The sequence below is a fragment of the Oryx dammah genome, unplaced genomic scaffold (assembly GCF_014754425.2).
Source record: "Oryx dammah isolate SB20612 unplaced genomic scaffold, SCBI_Odam_1.1 HiC_scaffold_11, whole genome shotgun sequence".
NCBI lineage: Eukaryota > Metazoa > Chordata > Mammalia > Artiodactyla > Bovidae > Oryx > Oryx dammah.
The window spans coordinates 31,079,226-31,097,273 of record NW_024070195.1 but is presented as its reverse complement, the minus strand read 5'-3'; the positions used below and the strand labels follow the sequence as shown (position 1 = coordinate 31,097,273).

General features: G+C 41.8%; 1 protein-coding gene across 1 annotated transcript in view; it reads right to left on the bottom strand.

Annotated features, from left to right (window-relative positions):
- Nucleotides 1–301: 301 nt before the first annotated feature.
- LOC120870051 (24-hydroxycholesterol 7-alpha-hydroxylase) overlaps nucleotides 302–18,048 on the bottom strand; it is an 85,943-nt gene continuing 68,196 nt past the window's right edge. Inside the window, exons 11-12 of the mRNA XM_040249527.1 lie at nucleotides 4,994–5,081; nucleotides 302–1,503 (exon numbers count right to left, since the gene is read on the bottom strand). Coding sequence (XP_040105461.1) covers nucleotides 1,432–1,503; nucleotides 4,994–5,081 — 160 coding nt within the window. The 3' untranslated portion in view covers nucleotides 302–1,431. The remainder of the gene's footprint in view (nucleotides 1,504–4,993; nucleotides 5,082–18,048) is intronic.

The following is an 18,048-nucleotide window of genomic DNA, read 5'->3' as shown; positions in this document are numbered from 1 at the left end:
CACACCTGCCATATTTAGAACTGCCGCGTAGTGATCCGCAGTTCTCAGCTCTCCTGTGGATTCTCAACTGCCTTCTTCATTCCCTTCAGTCCTCAGACCCCCAGCCTGCTAAGCTAAGCAGCAAGCTGCTAGCCAAGCTTCAAAATCACTGTATTAGTCTTGAAGAGTTAATGCATTCCAAAGTACTTAATTTTCTCCTAGCGAGTCATCTGCCCATTGGTGGGAGACAGATGAGTAAGCAATCGTTTTCAACCCCACGGGATAATTCTAGCACAGGGGAGCAAGTAATCCAGAGGCCACATGCATTGCAAAGCTTATTTACTGTGAAACCAAGGAGGCAGACGGCATTTTATTGACTCTTAGAGGACAAATCACGCTGTGATTGGGGTCATATATTTCCCCTGAACAGGATAGGATTTCTTTTCTGGATTTCATAGTAAATATTTCAGGCAAAAGTCTTAAGAAGTAGATTGAAATGTTATTTGACTTGACACGTCACTTAGAGCTTCTATAAATTAGGAAAAATATTATCTCTTCAACTACAATGATAAACACCTTGAATCAAAAGGGTGCTTTCATCTTAATTAAAATACAAATGAATAAATCAGTCAACTTGCATGTATTGGATATACCCTATAGAGAAGTGCTGTCCTAGGCAGTGGAGGATAGAAATGAGTGTCAGACATGATCTCTGACTTCACAGGTCTTAGAAAGTGATCATTTTCTTCATATATTTAGCATTAGACATGTTTCATAAATAATTAAATTAATAGTGGTTAAAGAATTCCAATTGCTAGTTAAGAATCATATTAAGAAAAATAGCAACTTTCCAGAAATCATTATTTAATACTTTCAAGTCTAAGATTATTAGCCTTTTTCAAAATAGAAGTTAAAGTATACTGTCTTCACAGTGAATTTAATGTATGAAAATTTTCATTCAAATGACATTATTTCTATTTAAAGTTTTGATATAATAATGCAGGGTTCCCCAATCACGAATCAGTATTGGGCCCTGGCCTGTTAGGAACCAGTCCACACAGCAGGAGGTGAGTGGTGGGAGAAACTGGAAACTCCGCCTCCCCCACTGATCCATGGAAAAATTGTCTTCCATGAAACAGGTGTCTGGTGCCAAAGAGGTTGGGGACTGCTGCAGTAATGTATGAAACCAATGCCAACTTCTGAAGAATATCTCTTTTTGGATCACTGAAACATTTTACCCTGTATTGGGGCCTCGATATCAGTGAGAGTAATGTCTGATTCTTCGTCTACACTTAAAATACCAAATACACATGCCACCCGGACATTGTCTTGAACTAAATCCTAAAATAAAATTAAGTGACGTGTTCTTGTCAAATTCAGGTCTAGGTGCCGCCAGGCTACTGGATGGGGGGGCAGTCATTCCTCCAGATGGCCCTGGCCCTCCAGCAGACATCATTTTCTTTGTTTAAACTGAATCCGGCATCGTCCTTCCGGCTGCTGGACACCCACCAAGTGGAGAGAACTCTAAAAGCAGAAATGCAGAAAGAGGATAGAAGTTAAGGGACGTAAGCCACCAGTGTGGACCTAAGGTTTAGTCAGTGTGATTGTTCCCGAAAGGCAGAGTTTAGGTTTGGAAGGCTGGATGGTTTTACTTTATGAGTTCTCCATGGCGAGCATCAATTTTAGCCTTCTATTCAAGGGATGTATCTTCCCTGTAGCTCAGACAGTAAAGAATCTTCCTGCAATGCGGGAGACCCAGGTTCGATCCCTGGGTTGGGAAGATCCTCTAGAGTGGGGACGGAAATCCACACCAGTATTCTTGCCTGGAGAATCCCATGGACAGAGGAGCCTGGCAGGCCACAGTCCATGGGGTCACAAAGAGCCAGGCACAACTGAGAGATTAACACTACTATTCAAGGGACAGAAAAGGAGGCAATCCCTTACTCTTTTTTAGAAATTTATTTATTTTTAATTGGAGGATAATTGCTTTGCCATATCGTGTTGGTTTCTGCCATACATCAACATGAATTGGCCAGAGGTATACATATGTCCCCTTCCTCTTGAGCCTCTTTCACACCTCCAACCCCATCCCTCCCACCAGTCTGAGCTCCCTGGGTCATACAGCAAATTTCCATTGGCTGTCTATTTTACATATGGTAATGTACATGTTTCCACGCTACTCTCTCAATTTGTCCCACTCTCTTTTCCCCCGCTGTGTCCGCAAGTCTGATCTCTATGTCTGCATCTCCTTTGCTGCCCTGCAAATAGGTTCATCAGTGCCAATCCCTTATTCTAATAGCAGCTTCTTCACAGCTTCACATATCCCAAGGCTATGAGCCTAGGACTCATCCTTCACTTAAGCTGGGTGAAGAGGATACCACAAATAAAGCTCTTTCAATACATTTCTGGCCCCCTATATCTGACACCTCATTTAAAATTGCTGAGTGAGACTTCTATGACACATGTTACTGATGTTCATAAGACAACACGGTGTTGATGGTGCAAACCACTATTATAGTGGACCTAAGATCAAAACTGTCCAAAAGGATATTCTGTGGGTACCAAATGTCCTGATAGGTTCTGTTACATCTTAGTTATGAACAAGGGGTGAATGGATGTGGGGGTGACGGGAGGTCAGTTCATTGCAAATAAAGCAAAGAGATTGCTGAAGCTTAGGAGCTTGGATGAGAAAACCAACCTGTTCTGTCAACTTCAAGTGTTGGAGGAAGAGGAGGGGTGAGGAAGGAGGAGGGTGATCCAACTTAGACGATGAGTTTTTTTTTGTCATGAGTTTGAAAGCAATGGGGCACAGTTTCTCAGCAAGCAAATTCTTAGGTCAGTTGATAGAATGAGTTGCAGAACTTGCATGGACTCTCTGAAATTGCATCTGTCCATCATTTTGTGTGTATGAAGAAGTGTGTACTTTTCTAGTACGGGGATCCATAGATCTTGTGAGATTTTCTAAGAATCCATTCCCCTACTCCCAAAAACACAGCAGAAGAAAACCAGTCAGCCAAATAAAAACCTCACTGTGTTAGCAAAAAATGTGCTTGCTTTTGGGAAAGAACCGAAGTGGGTCTTCTTTTGAGTGCTCAAAATGAAATAGTTCGTATTGCCGGCATCTGGACGCAACTGACCAATCACAGATCCTGGAAAGCTTTGCAGTTTCCTTATGGTTTGGTTCTTATTGGGAGAGAATTAAGATTAAATTATTTTCTTTAGACTGAGGTAAAATAAAACTCGTAAAAAGTAAAATTGGAGATGCTAGCATTTGATTTGGGGTACTGTGGCAAGAAAATTCCTTTGGGGGAGCTGGTTTCCAAGCCCCATGATCTTCCTGCACTTGATGACTAAGTGTCTGGAGCATGCCCTCCCCCGCTGCAGCTTATACGAGCCTGGAAATTGGAAGGTCACTGCCTGTAGTTTTTGATCACCTCCTTTCACAACTTAGTAAAATAAGTCCAACAATTAAATAATATTAATTGATCTTTCTAAAATAAGAACTGTGAAATGAAATGCCCTTTGAGACAAGGATTCTCTCAGACTTGTACTTTTTACAAACTGAGGTCACATCTCTTTGAAACATGTTCTTAGTAGGGTCAAAATAGAAATAGGATGTATTTTATAACAAACAAAAAAAAAGGTATAAAAATACTAGAATTCTTAGCGGGGAAGAAAGTGCTAGAAAAAACCCTGCCTAAGGATCTGGTCAAAATGACTGATCTCCAGTTTTATGCGTCACATGGTTTGACATCCTTCTGATGTGAAAAGGCATTCCTGTGTCTTCTGACTGGTGGGAAAATAGTTAGATGCTGAGTCAGTCCTGGGCAATATCGCAACATTTAACTTGGAAGATCAGAAACTAGTACTTGGTGCCTGTAAATCCTGGCCCGGATCTTCATTTTGCCAATAAAACTGTACTCAGCTGAAAACCTTTGTGAAGGGTGTTTTGATTTCCCTTTCATCATTGGATTTTGAGAGCTCTTTATCACTGTTGCTTGTACTCAAAATAGAAGTGCAAAAGAAATCAAGGCAAAGTGCTGAAATGTGCGTATTTGTGAGCAATATAATATTTTCAGTGTCATTTATGCACTTACAGAGTTTCTGTTGAAATGTCACCCAGGAGTTTTATTTATCCCTCCATATATTAGCCCTTAGTATATCAAGAGTAAATCATAGCACAAAATGCTATGTGAATAGCCCTGAGATTGCAATCCTTAATTTCTGAGCTTCAGCCTCCGTTTAAATTAAATAGCACCTTTTATCCAGAGTTTTCAAAGGGACATCCAAACACCTGGAATTAAATTGGACTTCTCCCTGTTCCCTCAGACAGTGGTCCTCAAAGTGTGGCCGCAGCAGCACCCAGAACTTATCAGAAATACAAATTCTCAAGCCCTTTGCCAGATCTACTCATCAGGAGCTCTAGGGCTAGGGCCAAGGATTCTGTGTTCTAACAAGCCCCCTCCATCTCAGCTAATTCTGATGCTCACACCAGTTTGAGGGCGATTGGTCCAAGAGAAGAGAACTACAGAAACACAAAGTTAAATGATTGAGAGAGGCAAAGGTCAGAGGTGGGGAAGGGTCATGGTCTTCACACTGCAGTTCACTGTTTCTATTGTTGGGTTAATTTCCTTCTATGTCATTGCTACCAAGTGGACTAAGGGCTATGACTCGTGGCTCATGGCTCACTTTTGGACACACAGACATGCCTTTCTAGGGAAAGAAGCCTGACATCAAGGCCATGTTTATTATACCCAGATAAAAGGGTTAAAATGGATAATTCATTGGGGAGCTCCTAACACTAAGTGGTGAAAACACTATTTATTAGGTCCCGGTCTTGTGATAATGGGGAACACAGAATTGACTTAGAATTAAGGGAATGTTTCTCAGTCTGCAGAGACGAAGTGTTAAGATGAGCCTAAGTGAGGAGATCAGTTAGCTCATATCCAGTAATTAAAATGAAGACTTTATCTCAAATTTGAAAGTCATGCTATTCAAAATTCTGAAGATTTACCTGTTTTGGCAATGGGTCCAGAAGACTACAGTCATAATAATAAAATATTAAAATAATACATATTTGAATCTCCAACAGAGCCAGCCACCTGAAAGAAAAAGAAAAGAAAATTGGTGCTTGGAAGATGCATACATATCTTCCAGTAAAGAGTATGGGCTTCCCTGATGGCTCAAATGGTAAAGAATCTGCCTGCAAGGGAGAAGACCAGGATTTGATCCCTGGGTTGGGAAGATCCCCTGGAGGAGGGCATGGCAACCCACTCCAGTATTCTTGCCTGGAGAATCCCATGGACAGAGGAGCCTGACGGGCTACAGTCTATGGGGTCACAAAGAGTCAGACTCGACTGAGTGACTAATACTGAAGAATATCTATAACTACACATATTTCAGAGCAAATGTGCTCTTCCTTGCAATATAAACCTTCACTATTAAGAGGACAGAGTAAAGAAAAACTTAACTCTTTTATCTTTTATAATACTGTCTACTCCATAAGGGAGTTGGGGTGATTACAGTGTTTTAAAATGTGTATAAAATGCTTAGCCAGTGGAAGCATTTAATGAATGAGATTCCAGGTCTCTCCTCTAAGTTTTAGATTTGTCCTTTCCAATATGGTAGCTATTAGCTACATGAAGCTATTTAAATAAATTTAAATTTATCAAAATTAAAAATTTCAGCTCCTTAGTGGCATGAACTACATTTCAAGTGGTTAATGGCCATAAGTAGCCACCATATTGAACAACACATATTTAGAACTTTTCTATGATCACAGAAAGCTCCATAGGACAGTCCTGTAGGAATTTCTGCCTAGATATTCTGGATGCACTTTAAATTTCCCCTAACTGACAATTTTTTTCTCTACTATAATCCTGCACTCAGGCTTCACGTTTTTTGATTATACATCTCTTGAAGACTCATTTATTTATAAATTACAGGCACTTCCCTGGTGGTCCAGTGGCTAAGACTCTGCGCTCCCCATGTGGCCCAGGTTCAAACCCTGGTCAGGGAACTAGATCCCACATGCTACAACTAAGACCTACCACAGCCAAACAAATATTTTTTAAAAATTGTATATACATACCATTGTACTAGTTTGCTGTCGACTTTGTATACACACATATATATACACACAGAAATTTAAAAACTGAGAAAAGTGTAAATGAAATTCTGCCACTTTTCCTGGCATTCCCAGTGGGTTGTTTTGAGCTCTTCTTAGGGGAGGCAGACCATTTTAGAGGGAATGGCCCGTAAGAAGTACGGTTTGTCAACATCAGAAAACTGTATCCCATCGTAGAAACCACACTCTTCATTACCCTTCCTGCACGGTTGGGCACCGAGGTTTTTGCTTTATCTCCCTAATGCTTCCCCAGCCCTTCTCCTTATCCCCTTCACCCTGCACTGCTCCCCACTGTAGGTCTTCACCATTTACTGATGTCCTGGATTCCTGAATCACCTGGGCTTTCAGACTGGCTTCTCTGCTTTCAGTATCACTTCTCTTTCCTCTGTCTTTTGCCCTACTGCTGAACTTTCTGAAACAGAAATTTATTGCCATTTCCTCATTTTACACACGTGTACTTAGTCACTCAGTCACGTCCAGCTATCTGCAAGGCCATGGACTGTAGCCTGCCAGGCTCCTCTGTCCATGGGGATTCTCCAGGCAAGAACACTAGAATGGGTTGCCATGCCCTTCTCCAAGAGATCTTCCCAACCCAGGGATCGAACCCAGGTCTCCCACACTGCAGGCAGATTTTTTGCCATCTGAGCCACCAGGGATGCCCAAGGATACTGGAGTGGATAGCCTATCCCTTCTCCAGGAAATCTTCCTGACCCAGGAATTGAACCGGGGTCTCTTGGATTGCAGGCAGATTCTTTACCAGCTGAGCTACCAGGGAAGCCCATTCCATTTGTCAGTGCTTCTTATTTCCTTCTAAATGCCACAGGAAACACTGCCAGCCATTGAAGACCTGTCTCCTACGTATTTCTCCAGCCTCCTTTCCCCCAGAGCTCCTCCTTAAAATCCATGCTCTTGCCACACTGTATACTTGAGGTTCTCTGAATGGCAATGCATCTTTTGCCTTCTCTTCCCTGAGGCTCAGTTTCCTCTGGAAGCATTCCCTGCTTGCTTGCTCCTGGGCTGAGGTGCCCTTCCTGCCCATTCCATGGCTCTCTGGGCACACTTTAGCCACTGCATCTATTGAACTGAATTGTGATTGTTTATTAGCTGTCTCTCTCCTGGGATTATATTGTTGGGCCTTAGCACAGGGCATAGAGCTCTGCTAGTATCTAGCGTTGACTGATAAAATGAACAATGATGGAAGGAGATGCCTTCATAAAGCAGATTCAATTTCCTTATCTTTCCATCTTTTTCTATGTTTCTGTGGCACTTTTACCATCCCTCAATTAACACCGTTATCCTACAATCCCACCCTATTATACTTAATCTTCTTCAGGTCTGTCTCCCCTTATAGACTACAACCTTCACAAAAACAGGAAGCAGGTCTTATCATTGAATCCTCAATGTTTGTTGACTGCATGAGTGGATGAATGAATATGAACAATCGCTATTTGTATCAGATAATTAGATTTATTTCCCACTGGTATTCTTGAAACATCTTGCCTATATTTCTATTTCAAATGAAATCTGGAGTGCTCCAGGTATTGTTAGAACCTACCTGGATACATCAGTTCTTCACAAATATTTGTGATGTAAATTTAATTCTACCGCAAAGAGTCAGACACGACTGAGCGACTGAACTGAACTGAACTGAATGAGCCTGGTGTGCCGCAGTCCATGGGTTGCAAAGAGTCAGACACGACTTAGAGACTGAACAACAACAACTTAGAAATGCTAAAGATAATTCATTTCAATGGAGTGTCAATGCCTATGAAATAGAACAATTCAATCTTTACTGATTTGGATCAAATTAAGCAGCAATTCCAAGAAAAAGCAATTTTGCTAATTTGCAGCTTCAGAATTCCTCACAATTAACTTTTTGTCAAGCTTCTAACAAATTAGATTGTCCATTTCTGGCTATGATATTTGTCCTTGGGACATGAGCAGCCCATGATGGGCACACCATATCTTCTTCTCTTAATATATATCCATAATGTATAACTCTGAAATGAAGAAGATAGCATAAATCACAAACACTGGAAACTGCAGTAGTGTTTAATTGCTGTTGATTATTAATGTATGTAACTATCAATAATAAATACTTTGCATTCTGATTTTTTTAGAAAGAGATATATCCAAATGTTTATTCTTCAGATTCTCTGCAGAATGGCTGATTATCATCTTAACTTTGTGGGCATGCTAAATACTTCATTTCTGTGAGACAAAAAGCCATTAGACAGTTTTGAACAAATCTGACTTACGTTTTTAAAAAATCATTCTGGCGGCTACTTTGAGAATAAAATACAAGGTGATGGAAGAAGACTGATTTGGAAACAATTATAATCTTTCAGGCAACGGAAAACTAGGACCTGAATGGGCCAGGATGATGGAAATAGTCATGAGTCATGGTTAGTATCTGGATATACTTTGCAGGATAGGCTGATGGTTTGCATGACAGACGTGAAAGACTTAATAAAGGAATCAAGGGGGATTCCAAGTTTTTGACCTGAGGAAATACAAGGGTACAGCAATGGGGAAAGCTGAAGGAGGAGCAGGTTGAGGAGTTATCATTCAGAGCTCACTTTTGGACCTGTTCATTGCAGCTTGCTATTGACCAGTGCCTTGGAGACATCCAGTGGAGATGTTGAGTGACGACTAGGGATGAGCCTGGTGTTTGGGGGGATTCAGTCAGGGATGGAGGTATAAGAGATATAAATAGAGTCATCACTATTTGGACAATTATATAAAGCCAAGCATCATCAAAAAAGCAAGAGAGTTCCAGAAAAACATCCATTTCTGCTTTATTGACTATGCCAAAGCCTTTGACTGTGTGGATCACAATAAACTGTGGAAAATTTTGAAAGAGATGGGAATACCAGACCACCTGATCTGCCTCTTGAGAAATGTATATGCAGGTCAGGAAGGAACAGTTAGAACTGGACATGGAACAACAGACTGGTTCCAAATAGGAAAAGGAGTACATCAAGGCTGTATATTGTCACCCTGCTTATTTAACTTATATGCAGAATACATCATGAGAAACACTGAGCTGGAAGAAGCACAAGCTGGAAGAAGCACAAGCTGGAATCAGGACTGCTGGAAGAAATATCAATAACCTCAGATATGCAGATGACGCCACCCTTATGGCAGAAAGTGAAGAGGAGCTAAAAAGCCTCTTGATGAAAGTGAAAGAAGAGAGTGAAAAAGCTGGCTTAAAGCTCAACATTCAGAAAACTAAGATCATGGCATCTAGTCCCATCACTTCATGGGAAATAGATGGGGAAACAGTGGAAACAGTGTCAGACTTTATTTTTCTGGGCTCCAAAATCACTGCAGATGGTGATTGCAGCCATGAAATTAAAAGACGCTTACTCCTTGGAAGAAAAGTTATGACCAACCTAGATAGCATATTCAAAAGCAGAGCATTACTTTGCCAACAAAGGTCCGTCTAGTCAAGGCTATGGTTTTTCCTGTGGTCATGTATGGATGTGAGAGTTGGACTGTGAAGAAAGCTGAGCACCGAAGAATTGATGCTTTTGAACTGTGGTGTTGGAGAAGACTCTTGAGAGTCCCTTGGACTGCAAGGAGATCCAACCAGCCCATTCTAAAGGAGATCAGCCCTGGGATTTCTTTGGAGGGAATGATGCTAAAGCTGAAACTCCAGTACTTTGGCCACCTCATGCGAAGAGTTGACTCATTGGAAAAGACCCTGATGCTGGGAGGGATTGGGGGCAGGAGAAGGGGACGACAGAGGATGAGATGGCTGGATGGCATCACGGACTCGATGGACGTGAGTCTGAGTGAACCCCGGGAGTTGGTGATGGACAGGGAGGCCTGGCGTGCTGCGATTCATGGGGTCACAAAGAGTCGGACACGACTGAGCGACTGAACTGAACTGAAGGGATAGGATGAAGTCGTAGGGGATAAGTTAAACAGAAAAAAATAAGAAACCTGAGGAGACAGCTCTGGGGCAGTCCAAAATTTAGAGGTTAGAAAGGTGAGGATGACCAGCAAAGGAATCTAAGAAGTAGCCAGAGGAGTAGGATAGTGAGAAGAGTGATTATCTTCAAAGTCCAGGGAAGAAAGCATTTCATGGCGGCCTGAGCTCCTTCAGATCTAGTGGGAAAGGCTGACAATGGGCGCTGGCGTGCGTGCTCACTTGCTCAGTCATATCAAACTCTTTGCGACTCCATGCACTTTAGCCTGCGAGGCTCCTCTGTCCATGGAATTTTCCAGGCAAGGATCCTGGAGTGGAGCTGCCATTTCCTCCCCTGGGGGATCTTCTGGATCCAGGGATTGAACCCGTATCTCCAGTAGCTCCTGCACTGGCAGGTGGATTCTTTACCACTAAGCCACCTAGGAAGCCCATGGCAATGAGTACCCACGTGTGAAAAGAAATATTAAAGTCCCTGCTCACACAAAACAGTCAATTCTTCTCAGGCCTCAGCTCCCTGTCTAGAAGTGACTTAGATAACGATCACTACACTGTCATTTTGCATTCAGTAGAATAAACAGTGACTCCTCGATCTTTAGCAGCTGCCCAGCAGCACTAGAAAAAATGCTCGTTAATTCTGCATTTGTGCAAAAGTTTTATAGGTTCTCGTTTATCCAAACAAATCCCATTTTCTTAGAAGTCTGTTTTTAGTCCCTTTCTAAGTTTAGCTTGCTGGGACCGAAGCACTTCTCTGAACTCAGCCCCGTGGGGAAAGAGTGCCTGGGACCCCTCCTCTCCAGTCCCTGGAGCAGAGGCACTGTGACAGTCAAGACTGTGGACTATCTGATGGGGAGGTGGGGCTGTTGCAGGGAAGAAGGCCCTCAGCTCCCTGCAGAAGGCGTGGTGATGAGCGACGGAGCCGGAAAAGCAGGAGGAACTGAGGAACAGGCTGCCGCGGGGCTGGAATGTGTCACGTGCCGGTGCTGGGTACTTTGACCCTGAAACTATTACAGACCTTGTGAAGAAACTGTACCGAAAACTGATACTTCTGTGTGCAAATGAAGGCTCTTTAAATATTATCACACATAAGAGGCCCTCCACGAATACTTCGTCTATTATGCAAATATGTAAACAAGAAATAGTTCATATGCTTTTTAAGAGAATAAATTGGACTATTTTAGAAACACTATGTATATTTTGATTAGAAATAGAAGTAACGTTTATTAGTTCATTAAGATAGTTTTCCACTGGAACCTGTAAGCATTTCCTGAACTAATTTTAGTCTCTGTGATGTTCTTAAAAATCATAAAACTGAATTTCCTTAGGGTAAAACTATAATTTAGGTTTTTGACCAACTGATATTGTGTGCATTAGGGAGGCTTTAAAATTTTTCTTCTTTTGTTATTGAGGGGTAAGCTAGTTCAGTGATTAAATTAGTATTAGGTATTGAAATAGTATAAATATTAATATCATATTTGCCATCATTTCTAAACATTCTGATATTCTAAAGAAAAAGATGAGTTACTAAAACAGGTAATAAAATAATATGTGCTAAAACTCTTATTTTCTCCAAATATTTGGATATTCTAGCAGAATTACTACCTCAGTTATTCACTAAAACAAAGTTAATTTTTTTTTGAAATGGCAAAAAGCAATTTGTGTTTACAAGCCTTTACCCTGAATTTTGTTTTGATGTCTAAAATATTGGGGACTAACATACACATACCTGTGACATTAAAGGCTTTTACTCCAAAGAAAGAGAGCTTCATAAATCCATATTTTTACAAAAGCTCTTCAGAAGCAAGTTGAGCTATGCTCATGCTAGGAATGTTTTCTTAATACTTCTAATGTCAAAACAGTGAAAGTAATGAGGCATATTATTTATAACAGATTTATTTTTTACACTTGCAAGAACAACATTACATATCATTAAAATATAAACATGTTGAAAATTCCTTAAATACCGAGTACTTGCGTGTTCTCTCCATTTGTAAATAAATGCTCAAGGAGACCTACACAAACATTGAGCACACAAAGCTCTACAAAACCCAGACTCAAAGATCACATTGCTAGTAATGCACGTGGAGAGATGGGAAAGGTGACAACGTGAGATAAAGGTGGAGGCAAAAGGGCTATGGAGATCTGGGGACTGGAGCAAGCACTGTGGCCTGGAGTGATCAACTTCATGTGGAGGAGATGCTTGAGCTAGTCCTGGAGAGAAGGACAGGCTTTGATAAGTACCCATGTTGAGTGGGGCATTCCAGTCCCAGGAGAGAGCAAGAGTCAGAGGAGGAATGGGCTGGTAGACTGTCGAGGGTGGGCGTTCCTAGATGTTCAGAAAGATGTATCTGTGTCAGATTCCGAAGAGGCTGGAGTTCTAGGCTGATGGGTTTGGCCAGTAGGCAGTGATGCCCAGTTTCAACAAGAAAGTAACAACTTAGACATGATTATTTAAGGAAAATTCATCTGTATGTGGTGAGTAAGACAGATTGAAAGAAGAGATAATGGGGAGGAGGATAAGAAAACCATGACATCTCCTGGGGCAAGATGACCTAGGTTAGGAGGTGGGAGTGAACGCGGCAGAATGAAAAGAGAGAGGGGTGAAGGGTGACTCTAGGAGCCGAGTGTCTAGGAAATCAGTGATACACAGAAGAGGAACAAGAAGCACAGAAGGAACGCTAGGGATAGCAGTAAGTCATTTTCATTGTGGATCTCAAAATCAAGAGACTGAATCCCTCTCTTCCTTTTTAAAAGAAAATCTCTCTTTTTATCCTACTAGAAGTCATTGTGGGCAGTGCCAGCATGGGCTGGAAAACTGCCACTGTTGCCAGGAGCAGGGGCTCTGAAGTATATTCCAAGTTGCTACCAGCTGCAGCTTATGAAAATAGAATGATCTTGCCCTGGAATTCAGAGAAGGCAGCATACAGACATACTTTCACAGGCATCCTTCATTGAAGCAGGACTGGTCAAGTTAAAGGGGAAGTACTTTTCCCACACCCTCATTCCCTTTAAGAAATCTTATAGGAAAATGAAAACCATTTGGTGACAGGAGGAAAATTTATCTAGACCAGGGTTTCTCACACTTCAGCATGCATCGGAGTCACACGGAAGGCTGTTCAAATCCACGTCACTGGACCCATCCCCCATGTCTCTTAGTATATCTGGGGATGGGTCACCCAATTGGTACTTTTTACAAGTTTCCACATAATGTTACTACTAGTGGTGTGGGGAACATATTATCAGAGGAACATGATCAAGCAGAAAGGGGAAAATATGTCGGAAGCTGTAGTTTACCCTGGGGGATGGGATGGGAAGGGAGACAGGAGGGGGGTTCTAGATGGGCAACACATGTGCACCCGTGGCTGATTCATGTCGATGGATGGCAAAAACCACTACAATATTGTAAAGTAATTAGCCTCTAATTAAAATAAATAAATAAATTTTTTAAAAAAGCTGTAGTCTATCAAATCTTTTAGTTTTAGCACATAAAATTAAAATGACCAAGCATACCTCAGCTACACAGGAAACATTATGCCTGGGGTACCAAACTTTTGATTGGGAATGATGGCGTGGGCAAAATCTGGAAGAGTGAGCAGACAGATGGTGATATTAAATAAGGCGAAATAAATCCAGAATAAAATGAGAAGAATCGGATTAGGGTAAACTGGAAGAGAAGGAAAAGAAGAAAACGTGAAAAACAGAAGAGAAGGGAATGGGACATATTTAAATGGGGGAAAGGAGGAGAGAAAGCAGAGGACCTCAGAGCTTCTTGACTTGAGACACTGTTTTATATTTCATTGGGGAGATGAGAATCAGATCCTAGTGGGAGTACAGTCTCTGAGGCCACTGGTTTTCAGAGCTGCAGCCAGGATTATTTTAACAGTGATCTTCCTAGAAGAAAAACTCTTATACGTAGGAGCTGTGAGCTAGACATTTGATACCTCTTTCTAAATGTTCTTATTCAACAAAAGGGCAACAGAATACTACTGACTTCATTAAGATGAACTATTCACCAAATAGAAATGATCTTGTGCTATAGCTTAAATTCCAGACCCTCCAGGAAAAAGTTAAGAAGTGACATTTGTTTTTATTTTCTTTAGTGATATAACCACCTTAAATGAAACTCAATCCCCTAAGAAGGCCAAGCTATTTAGAAAGCTACTAACTCATGTGGTTAGTATATGTTAATATGATATGCCATGGAGTTAAATAGATCTTGAAAGAAAGCTTTTGCTCTTAAGGAAATTATACATTACTTAGAATGCTTTTGGAGCTTCTCTTGTGGCTGCAATGTGGGAGAATCTGCCTACAATGTGGGAGACCTGGGTTCAATCCCTGGGTTGGAAAGGCTACCCAATCCAGCATTCTGGCCTGGAGAAATTCCACGGACTATATGATAGTATGGTCCACGGGGTCACAAAGAGTCAGACATGACCGAGTGACTTTCACTCACAGGATGCTTTTGGTTACAAGTGACAGAATAAGCCACAACAGGCTGGTTTCTGTATGGAAGGGATTGTATCACTTTATGCACCTAAAAAATCTAGAGCTGGTGCTGGCCTCGGGCAGAGATCACTCTAACAGTTCAATGACGTAACCATGGAGCCAGTTCGCCTCTGCTGCCCTGCTCTATGGTACCAGCTTCATCCTGCTTCTGCAGTTTCAAAATAGCTGCTGACAGTTTCTGGGGCCAAGTGCTTCTTTATTCACATCCTACAGGGAATGATTATTTCTGACCCAGAAGTCTCAATAGAAACTTTCACTTGGTAGCTAACTGTATCACTTAAAACACAAGGCAAGACTAAAATCAATCACTATGGGAGGGGAGGCAGGGCAAAGGGAAGGGATGTGTGGATCGGTTTAGGGAACAGTGCTTCATTACTACGGAGCTGGGGTTGGAAAAAGCACCCCAGCATCCCATGAATCTAGGATGCTGGAAAATCTAGGAAAACTAGGGCAATTAGCAAGCGAGAAGGAGATAGTCAATGATGGGGAGATAAAGAATGGATATAAGTATAACTGAACCACTGCGCTGAAGCCTGAAATTAACACAACATTGTAAATCAAGCATACATCAATATAAAGTAAAAGTTAAACTAAAAAAAAAACTCATGGGCAATATTGTGATATAGCATAGCTCTAATTCCAGTCCTCTTTCCCTAGGAATTAAAACTTCTTTCTGAACAAGAGAGTGACCAAACTTACTAAAGAGCAGCAGTTCAGTTTAATGAGGGGAGAAAACCCACGGGGGAAAAAAAGTGATGGGGAGATATCCGGCCCAAGTGGCCTTTCATTCTTTCCAACAGATACAAATCCTATGCAGGTGTTCTGTGCACCACGGAGGGGCCAGCAATCTATTTGGTAAACAAAAGTAAAAGAGGGTCTTTGCTGGCATTTTTGGAGCAGAAATGAACACAAGAGCATGTTTTATTTTGGAAGCACTTTGGCTTAAGTATCAAAAATCACTCTGGCGTTTGCTGCTTCTGTTCTTGAGAGACTTAAATCTTAGCCACATAGAAGTGTCAGAATGAAATGGTTGGGGAAGTAATGACTGCAATTTTGCCAATGGTTTCTGTGCCCCTTCGAGTGAGTCAGTGCTCTTCAGTAAAGCAGAAAGGAGAGAGAGAGGCGTGGCTGGAAGTTAATAAGGGACCTGGCCGCCTCGCTCAGTCTTGCAGGTAACCACATCCGCTCTTCCCACTCCCGGCCTTTCCCCATCTCCTCCAGGACACATGCACAGACACAGTGAAAATGGAAACAAGCATAAAGAGAATGCAGCTCATTCAGTTCCATTTGCCAACTGGAGTGGAGAGGATGCATTTGTTTATGTAACAAATTCCCCAGAATGAGTTGAATTTGCAACTTCTTATGAAATCCAGAGCGACTGGGGTTCCCCACTCCTCAAAAGCAATTGGCTATCCTCTAAGAAGTCAAGAAGCAAGAGTTAGAACCAGATATAGAACAACGGACTGGTTCCAAATAGGGGAAGGAGTATATCAGCATCAAGGCTGTAGATTGTCACCCTGCTTATTTAACTTATATGCAGAGTACATCATGAGAAACGCTGGGCTGGAAGAAGCACAAGCTGGAATCGAGACTGCCGGGAGAAATATCAATAACCTCAGACATGCAGATGACACCACCCCTATGCCAGAAAGCAAAGAGCAACTAAAGAGCCTCTTGATGGAAGTGAAAGAGGAGAGTAAAAAAGTTGGCTTAAAACTCAACATTCAGAAAATGAAGATCATGGCATCCGGTCCCATCACTTCATGGCAAATAGATGGGGAAATAGTGTCAGACTTTATTTTCTTGGGCTCCAAAATCACTGCAGATGGTGACTGCAGCAATGAAATTAAAAGACGCTTGCTCTTTGGAAGAAAAGTTATGACCAATCTAGACAGCATATTAAAAAGAGAGACATTACTGTGTCAACAAAGGTCCATCTAGTCAAAGCTATAGTTTTTCCAGCAGTCATGTATGGATGTGAGAGTTACACTATAAAGAAAGCTAAGCACCAAAGAATTGATGTTTTTGAACTGTGGTATTGGAGAATACTCTTGGGAATCCCCTGGACTGCAAAGAGAACAAACCAGTCCATCCTAAAGGAAATCAGTCCTGAATAGTCACTGAAAGGACTGATGCTGAAGCTGAAGCTCCAATATTTTGGCCACCTGATGTGAAGAGCTGACTCAATGAAAAAGACCCTGATGCTGGGTCTTTCTTTCACTTTCTGATGCTGGGAAAGATTAAAGGCAGGAGAAGGGGATGACAGAGAACAAGATGGTTAGAAAGTGAAAGTGAAGTCACTCAGTCATGTGTGACTCTTTGCGACCCCATGGACTGTAGCCTACCAGGCTCCTCCTGTTCATGGGATTTAAGCAAGAGTACTGGAGTGGGTTGTCATTTCCTTCTCCAGGGGATGTTCCCGACCCAGGGATCGAACCCTGGTCTCCCACATTGCAGGCAGACGCTTTCCCCTCTAAGCTACCAGGGAAGTCCAAGATAGTTAGACAGCATCACCAATTCAATGGACATGAGTTTGAGCAAGCTCCAGGAGATGGTGAAGAACAGGGAAGCCTGGCCTGCTGCAATTCATGGGGCTGCAAAAAGTCGGACATGACTGAGCGATCGAACAAAAAAAGGCATCCTCTAAGCATGAAAATTTGGAAAACTCAGCAGTGGCCACAGGACTGGAAAAGGTCAGTTTTCATTCCAATCCCAAAGAAAGGCAATGCCAAAGAATGCTCAAGCTACCGAACAATTGCACTCATCTCACACGCTAGTAAAGTAATGCTCAAAATTCTCCAAGCCAGGCTTCAACAATATGTGAACCGTGAACTTCCTGACGTTCAAGCTGGTTTTAGAAAAGGCAGAGGAACCAGAGATAAAATTGCCAACATCCGCCGGATCATCGAAAAGGCAAGAGAGTTCCAGAAAAACATCTATTTCTGCTTTATTGACTATGCCAAAGCCTTTGACTGTGTGGATCACAATAAACTGTGGAAAATTCTGAAAGAGATGGGAATACCAGACCACCTGACCTGCCTCTTGAGAAATCTGTATGCAGGTCAGGAAGCAACAGTTAGAACTGGACATGGAACAACAGACTGGTTCCAAATAGGAAAAGGAGTACATCAAGGCTGTATATTGTCACCCTGCTTATTTAACTTCTATGCAGAGTACATCATGAGAAACGCTGGACTGGAAGAAGCACAAGCTGAAATCAAGATTGCTGGGAGAAATATCAATAACCTCAGATATGCAGATGACGCCACCCTTATGGCAGAAAGTGAAGAGGAACTAAAAAGCCTCTTGATGAAAGTGAAAGAGGAGAGTGAAAAAGTTGGCTTAAAGCTCAACATTCAGAAAACGAAGATCATGGCATCTGGTCCCATCACTTCATGGGAAATAGATGGGGAAACAGTGGAAACAGTGTCAGACTCTATTTTTTGTGCTCCAAAATCACTGCAGATGGTGACTGCAGCCATGAAATTAAAAGACACTTACTCCT